At 43.1% G+C, this 8,832-nt stretch overlaps 1 protein-coding gene across 1 annotated transcript; it reads left to right on the forward strand.

Moving 5' to 3' along the window:
* The first annotated feature begins 4,496 nt into the window (after positions 1-4,496).
* FAM53C (family with sequence similarity 53 member C) lies at positions 4,497-8,617 on the forward strand. Its single transcript, XM_018569825.1, has 2 exons — positions 4,497-5,279; positions 7,308-8,617. Exons 1-2 carry the CDS (start codon positions 4,497-4,499, stop codon positions 7,521-7,523), a joined length of 999 nt encoding a protein of 332 aa, XP_018425327.1. The 3' UTR covers positions 7,524-8,617.
* Positions 8,618-8,832: the final 215 nt, after the last annotated feature.

Raw genomic sequence — 8,832 nt, forward strand, 5'->3', positions numbered from 1 at the left:
CTATCAGCAGCTGTCATCCCCCCACACCTGCTCCTCCTTACTACATCTCCCCGCGTCCCTGTGCCGATCGTGGATGTGGATGGGCAGGAAATGTGAGGCGGGGAGGAGGTGCGGCGTGTGGAGCGTGGATGCGAGCGGGTCTGGCAGCGGCGAGCGTGAGGTGGGGAGGAGGTGCGGCGCACAGCGTGTGGAGCTGTGAACAGGGCCAACTGATCGGAAGCCGATTAATCGATTATTGAAAAAGTTGACAACTTTTTCAATAATCGATTATGTCGATTAGTTGTTGCAGCCCTAATGTGTGGGATTAGCTTTTATTCTTTATGTTGCTTATTGTATACTTTTTTTTTTTTTTTACATATTAATTTGTGAAACTGCTGGGTGTCACTAGTCATTGTTTAAGAGGCCTGTTTGTTATTCGGAATATGAAATGTGTTTTTGTCTAGACTGGTCCAAAATGCTAGGACTCTGTAAATATTCTAGTTGGCATCTGCCATCCCCAGCTTAAATGATTTAATATTTAGGGTACCGGGATCTCTCATGGAAGTTTGTCATGAACTATAGGGGTTGTGAGTACATTGTTTTAGGTTGTGTAGCATTGTAAGTCAGAACTGTAGCCTCACCATCTATACATGTATTTTATTGCAAAATGTGCTTTGATGCATACTTGCAAAAGTGTCCTCCCAGTGGCTTCATGAATGTGTATCCCAAGTATTGCGTGCAGGAGCAGGACCCTGGAATCTATCCAGTGGCTTCATGAATGTGTATCCCAAGTATTGCGTGCAGGAGCAGGACCCTGGAATCTATACGACCGCTGCCTAACTCAAAGGTCATGTGCTTTTCTCTGCATCCCTCTGTGTACCTCAAGACATTTGACTCTCTGCAAAAGGGGCAGTGTATGGTGCTGCATAGATTGATGGCTTTTCCCAGTTCCATCTTGCATCCTTACTTTTTTGTGATGTCCCTCCCTCTGCACTGGAAGCGTGAGGCAAGATGGTGGGTGCCAGTTTAAGAATTTGGTACAACCTTTAAATGGTAGTAAGTGTCAGAAATGCTTATAATAATTAGTGTTATGCTATTTGTAACAAAGTGTTAGTACTTCTTTATTCCTAAAGAGCGTACTGCCTCTCAAAAAAGGGAATTTCATAGCTAAAATAATGATACCCAACAGGCACGGAGTGGGCTACAGGTGACCCCAAAAACACCAAATATGGACTTTCACATTATGTTGCATCTGCCCTGTTCACAGATGTTAGCAACCTGCCTATGCCAGTGTAAAGACTTGCCTTCTGTGATGCCTCCTGAGGTATACATCTCCCTTCCGCTCTATTCAGGTCAGCGCTGGCACCACTATCCGCTACTTTATTGTCTGCGTCTGTGGCCCACAGAGTTACCCTTGCGTGCACACACGTGGCATGTGTACACTGCCTCACATTGCCAAGAGCAGCAAAGCACTTCTCCTCTGTCCTCCATTATTCATGCTCCTCTGCCCTTACTGTGTCAGTACGCACAGGGAAATGGCGCTCTGAGCGAGCAGCGGCAAATGTGTGGTTAGCCACACTGGGGCATTTACATGTATTGGGGCATGTAGCACTGATTGCTAGCTAAGTTAAGTTACAAAATGCTGAGCGTTAAGTACCACTTTAACTACTCCCCCACAACTTATCCAGCAATGGGAGAATGTGTTCCAGAAAGAGTTGGCTATAGGGGTGAGTGTCTGAGGGGTTATAAAGTAGGTATGGTTTTGAGACTGTAAAGTGTATGGACATGGTGACGATTCCTGGTCAGGTAGAGATATTAACTGAGCAAAACAGGGTTAATTTGTGCTAGAAATGCCACATTGTGGTTCTATTGTATAGCAATGCACCTAAACCTCAATTATAAAGATTTTAGCACTAAAGGGCCCAGTTATACCTCGGCCATACTGCTGCTGTAAAAATGTGTTATTCAAAGTGAGGCAAACCCCTATTTATTTCAGTGAATAGGGGAAAGCGGAGAGGAGATGAGCCGGGTCTCATGACCCGTGAAAGCCGACTGATCATCCTCCACACAAACCACAAAGTGCTCTCTGCAGCATTATGCTGAGAACAGTCAGTGGAATACAGTAGGTATTTCTCAGTTCCTCATTCTCTAGGATGTCCCAGCATCACTCAGCCCTCCAACAGCTAAGTGGCTGCCGTGGAGACACTCGTGCATGTGCATTCCCGGCTGTGCCCGCAGTGTCTGTGTGCGTCCATAGACTCGCACAGCCCCGCAGCAGGCCACGCCCTCCTCTCTGCCCAACAGTTTGACTCATGGCAGAAGGAGCCTATAGCTTGTTTGCCCTCAGTATCTTCCCCTGCAACTGGGAACTTCTGTAAGGGAGGATCGCTTCAGGGACCAGCGGCAGTAACAAGAGGAGCTCAGAGGTAAGTGTGTGTGTGTGGGGGGTGCGGGGGGGGGGGGCGCAGAGAGTGTCAAACAGGGCAAAGAATGGATTAAGTTAAAAAAAAAACCCACCCCGGCCTTTAGTAATACTGTTACTTTTCTAGATTCTTTGTGAACTAAAGTGTTTAGATACTCCGACTTCAGTTCTGCAGATACAAAGACATAAACACTGGTTACTTCATAGAAAACCTAGTGGATTTCTGGAATTTAACTCTGGATCAAGTGACTGTTGACTCTGAGATGAGTGGCTGTCCATTTTATTAGTCATCGGCCATGCATGCAGTATCCTAAAACACTAACATTTTATCTGTGAAACAAAAATGCACACCCCCGTCCCTGTCCCACAGTGCCATGTGCTGTGCCTTAGTGACAAGTTGTCAGGCCTGACTGCTGTCATGTTGTGGAGGGGGCATGCGTAGGAATATATATTTGGAAAAGGTGGTATTTGTACAACATCCTTAGTAGAGGGATCTGCTGCAGGTATGAACTGCTGGAAAATAATAGCAGCAGCTCTCACAGCCTGTTGTCACGGGTAAATCTTGGGCCGTCCTGACATTCAAAGCCTAGACGGTTTGGTTACTGTCGGGGTGTGCTGCTTAGCCCAACCCTTAAACATTCCTGTAGGCCACGGTAAGAATTGGGTGGACAAGCTTCAGCGCTACCAAAAAGTGCCCAAGCTTTGCTTTTGCCTCTCAGAATGGCCCAAATTGCTATCTAACGTTCAGTTTCTTCTTTTTGCCTTTTGCAGTAACTTTGAATTTGTATTTAACCAAATGCATCTCTTATGGTGCTCCTATGTGTTTCAGTCTGATCATTTCAGTATTCCATTGCATCTATGGAAAAACCCTCAGTTTGAAATTGAGCAAACAATGTCCACACCATTTCCATTTCATTGTGTTGTATTGCGTGGGATATATTATGGTATATCGGACAATCTTTAAGAAAATGTTATCACATGCAGGAAAAAATGTAAATCAACTGAAAAGGTATTAAGAAAAGAATAAATCTAGGATTGTAATCTTTGTATTCGATCGGTAGGTTGGTTGGATTAAGACAAGTTGTGCATGGCAAATCCAAAGGGAAATGATTCCAAAATATAAATCCAAAATCATACAGTATAGATAAAATTATGCATTGTAGGTGTGTGGTCAGCTTTATATTTATACTGGGGGTATATTTATAAAGCAGTGAATGCTAGGTAAATGTCACATTCACTGCTTTATAAATATTCATGGAAAAGGTTACTCTATTAACTCTTTTGTGCCCAGAGGTCATTGATGCCTAGATGCCATGACCAAATTCAGTAAATATTATTGGGTTGGGTTATTGTAATCTGATAATAGCTGCATTCATCCAGTGGCACTGCAGTTGCACACTATAGCCTGAATGTGGCAGTGTTCATCTGCAGGCTGAAGGCTTTCATTTTTTTTATTTTTCTGGTGAAGCCTCCAGCCTGCCTGTGATCACTGTCAGAGCTGACATACTAATCGCATTAGGAACCACTCCCAATCGTCTTTGGAGACCCAAGCTGTCAGTGACGGGCAGGATTGAGAGCTAGCAGCCACTTTAACTGTTGGATGCTGGCTATCAAATTGGAGAAGATTTATAAACTTCTCCCTAGCATGGGACATCAAACTGGAGAACATTTTTATATACAAATTGCTGGTGGGGAGAGATTAAATATTCGAGTTGGTAAGTAAGAGTCATCACTGTATCTCTATTTCCTAGCTAATATATGACTGTAGAACTAATCCTATAATTATTTACTTTCAAATATATTAAAATGCTTTCAAAAATCAAGTCCACCTAGAACTGTTTTTCAGGTTTACTGGCAGGTTGATGAACATGGCTTCACCTCCCTTCTCTTATCTCAGACTACAGAGGCAAGTAGACATGACACACTTTCACAAGAACAAGGAAAGTACCTCTCAATTGAATACTTGCCACTGGAGTGTGAAATAAGAGGCTGTGATTTGATCCACCTGTATCTGGTCAAAAGTTAGTTTTGGCTAGAAGTACTACTTTAAAGTTTGTGACTAATATCCTCTACATCAAGTAGTATCTGTTTTAATATGCTCTTACATTTTTATTTAGCAGAAGAACGCTCCTGGGGAATTATTAGTCACTGTCCTAGGATTGAACTTGAAGATGGAGTTCGACTTGGTTGCCATCACCATTCAAGCCTGAGTCTCCACTTTCCAGTCCTCAGCAGGGAGAACTCGCCTAACCGCAGGAGCCCTTCCCAAGAGCCTGAGGCATCCAACTCTGCGGCTCCTCCTGCTCCCCCTACGAAGAGACACTGCCGCTCTTTATCAGTGCCAGAGGACCTATCACGCTGGCGGCCTATTTGGAGGCCCAGTGGGTCTAAGGTTTGGACTCCTGTCAAGAGGAGATGTAATAGTGGTGGGGTTGGAGCAGTACTGGGGGTGCAGACTGAAAGTCCATCCCAAGGGGTCTCCAATCTCAGGTTTCAAAATGACCCCAGTGCCTCTTTACGATGCATCCAAGCCAACAGCCCTCCCTTCTTCAGCCTGGCTTTGTGCCGAGAGTCACCAGGTCCCTACACCCTTTCCCCAACCACTATATTTTGGGAAAACACAGAAGGGCCGAGTTGCTTTCCATTGCAGCGCCGTTTTTCCCTGTCACCAGTACTCTTCAAGGATGCAGGACGGTTCCTCCCTTCAGCCAGCAGCTCCCCACCTTCCACGCCAGAGCTGGTCCGGCGACAGCAATGTCTGCCTCGTAGCCAGTCACAGCCCTGTGATCTTGACACCAGGAAATGTGGAATCAAACGAAGGCACGAGGAAGATACACGATGGCATCGTCCTTCTCTGGACTTCTACAAGATGAACCAGGTATAGGCTCTCAGAAGTGCTTTTCTTTATATATTATTGGCATTATAATCCTTTTTTTTTCTGTGATCATTGTTTGAATTTTATAGGAGAATTTTGGTTTAGTAAGTGAAACTTTTAGTTTTGGCCAAAAATAAAGTTTATAGTTCTCTGCTGGTTTTTAATGTAATTACTTGCCGTTTTGATACAGGGCACTGCAGTAAACTGAAATTCCTGTTCTATGGAATATCCACTATACAACTAGTAATGGTGTCCCCAGCCCTATTTTGACTCTCCATAGATGACTATTAGGAAAGCACTCCTCCAATGATCTGGGTGTCAAACGGATAGAAAGGGAGCAGATTTCTGCCCATCAGGGATAAAGGTGCAGCTTTGGGTCCAACTTTTGCCGTGTTATTCTCTTAACAGCAGAAAAAAAAATTCAGTTGAGATGAAATGGAGTTTCACTTTAAAAAGCTTCTTTCTGCATTTCTAACAGATAACTGGTATGTTAGTATCGGTGCTACAGTACCTAACACTTTTCCATCATTAGGTACTAGTGTAATGAGCTGTGTGCCTCAGGGTTCTGTGCTGGGTCCCATATTGTTCAACTTATTTATTAATGACATCGGGGAGGGTGTTAACAGCGATATTTCCGTGTTTGCGGATGACACCAAAATAGGGAGGGTAATAGACACGGACTTAGACACTATAACATTACAGGAGGACCTGGATAAAATAGGGGAGTGGGCATTAATGTGGCAGATGAGGTTTAATGTCGATAAATGCAAAGTAATGCACTTTGGAATTAAAAATAAACAAATGGGTTACACAATTATGGGTATGCCGCTGGGGAAGTCAGAAATGGAGAAGGATTTGGGGGTCATTGTAGACCACAAACTGAAAGGTAGTTTGCAGTGCCAGGCTGCTGTAAACATAGCTAGCAGGGTCTTGTCCTGTATTAAAAAGGGGATGTATTGCAGGGACAAGTCTATAATTTTGCCACTTTATAGATCATTGGTTCAACCTCATCTGGAGTACGCGGTCCAGTTCTGGTCACCAGTACTAAGAAAAGATGTCCTTGAGTTGGAAAAAGTCCTGCGGAGGGCAACCAACCAAATCGGGGTATGGAGGACCAGAGCTACGAGACAAGGCTACTAAATTTAAACATGTTCACATTAGAGGAGAGGAGATTAAGGGGGGATATGATTTCCATGTACAAAATGTTCAATGGTGGTAGCAACATTAGCGATAAACTGTTAATAATTAACTCTGTTACAAAAACTAGAGGCCATCACCTAAAATTGGTGGAAAAAAAAATTCCAGCACAAGGGGCGAAGGGGGTTCTTCACAGTAAGATCAGTTAGGGTCTGGAACTCACTGCCACAGGCGGTGATTTCAGCAAATAATGTGGAATTGTTCAAGAAACTTTTGGACGATTTCTTAAGGGACCGTAATATACAGGGGTACAGGTAATATACAGGGGTACAGGTACTCCTAGAATGAGATCCTAATAGATTGGACTTGATGGACTAATGTCTTTATTCAACCTCAAATACTATGTAACATTGTCTGCTGGCTCCTATTCTATCCAAAAATCTGAACAGGGCATGCTAACAAGTAAATATTTATAGAAACAAAAATTCAAATTTGGTACTACGAGTCTTGCCGTCTGAAGAATCTGACCCTACTGGGAGTTTCAGATTTCTGATGCCCCCACTGCCCTAAGTGGTTTGATCCACTTGTCCTTATGTCATTGTTGTGTCCTGTAGGTTGCTGGTGGGAGGAACCACAGCCAGTCGGATTCTAGAGATTTTTTTTTAGCTGGTGGCTTTTTACTCCAGCCACGTTCAGCAGTACAGGCATTGGAAGAAGTAAGATCTAGATTTCTTCTTTGCAGAGGACTCTAGAAATGTATTTTAACAAGAGCCTTTTCAAAGGTTTGGGTTCACTTGTCACCGTGTAGAGCTGCGTGGCCAGGTAAGTAGTGTTGGGCAGAAGTCTGCCACCTAAGAATGTCTGAATGTTAACAGTGGTTTGTCTTCTTTTCAGAACACTGGTGCTATGTGTTACTTGGACGAAGGCAGCTCATCTCCTTTTCTGGCTTGCCATGGGGAATCTCCTTGCACTTCTGGAAGTCCCGTCACCACTTGCACACAGGCACTTAGTGAAGAAGAGGTCGGTAGAAGGGATCACTCCTGCTCCCAGGCAATGCTCTTCCAGCACGATTTTGCGGACCTGGATTTAAATCTAATTGAAGAGAATTAATACTCTCAGGAAACATCATACTTTAAACGGAGTTATTGTACGGTGGACATATTAGCGAGAGTGTGAGGCTGCCAGGCACCGCCAGGGGACTTGCACCAGGAGCATTCCACAAACATTCTAACCTTCATGACTGATAGATATTGTGTGGGGGTTCAGGGCAAAAGGGAGTGAACAAAAAAAAAAAGCTTTGTCCTTTTTTGTTTTTTTTTGTTTTGTTTTTTTAAAGGAGAAGCCTGGGGCTGGGTCATCTGGACCCCAACTACACTTCTCCATTCCCAGTAATACAGCTGGAATTGGGATCTCCCATACCGAGTTACAAACTTTACATAAAGGGTGCTGTGGGATTGCTTTATTTTTTTACAGATGGCTTTTGGAAGGATGTTCTGCACTGCCCCCAGGGGATCACATGCAAATATAGGTGTGTGATTTAATTCTTCATGCTTAACTGACTGTTGGGATAAAAAAAAAAATGTAAACAAACAAGATGGCAAATCTGGTTGTGCACAAAGGCCGAGGCCTTGTTTTCAAATGTATTCCCCAAGACAAGAGTTCAGAGCTTCGCACCAAGGAAGTCCAATCCCGTGTGTTCAATTCAAAACACTTTTTTTGTTCTACAATTCATCATGAAGAAGGCTGACAACAGAACAAATGTTTCCAATTGTCGTATGTTTGTGGTGTTTTTGTTTTTTATTTTAGTTTTTTATTATTATTTTATTGATATTTGCCTGTGGCAAATGTTTTAGAAGATGTAATGAATTTGTTCTTTAACATTGCTGGCCAGTTAAAAGGAAGCTTCCAGTTCATCCTGAACCCACATTGCCTGCACTGCCATCTTAGTCTTGCATTACATGGCCATGCCATTACCTCAGACAGGTGTTATTTTATTTTTTTCTGCATATACTAACCCTCCTGGGTGTCACTTTCCAATTTCCTGCTCAGGTATGAGTCTTGCCAGAAAGTGGAGTATGAGTGATTTGTATTATTCTTTAGTGTTCATGAGCCCCCAGAACGCTCTCATAACCTTTCAATGAAGGAAGTGGTCAAGGTGTCATGTGTCCGCCTTAAATGTTGTTGGTATGCTACTATATACGTTATAGTGTGCAGTAAGTATTATGGTATATCCTGAGAAAGGACAGGATTCTGCCTGTGTTTGCAGTTACAAAAAAAAGTTATTCTATGCATTCTGGTCATTTCTAGACTACCCTGTTGCAGTTCTAAGTTGTTTTCAAAGTAATTATTTTTCTTTACTTAAGAAAAGGAGATAATTATTTTTAATCTTGATATTATTTACATTAATAGCTCATGTTTA

This window comes from Nanorana parkeri, unplaced genomic scaffold (genome assembly GCF_000935625.1).
Source record: "Nanorana parkeri isolate BGI_ZX_2015 unplaced genomic scaffold, ASM93562v1 scaffold1406, whole genome shotgun sequence".
Lineage (NCBI taxonomy): Eukaryota > Metazoa > Chordata > Amphibia > Anura > Dicroglossidae > Nanorana > Nanorana parkeri.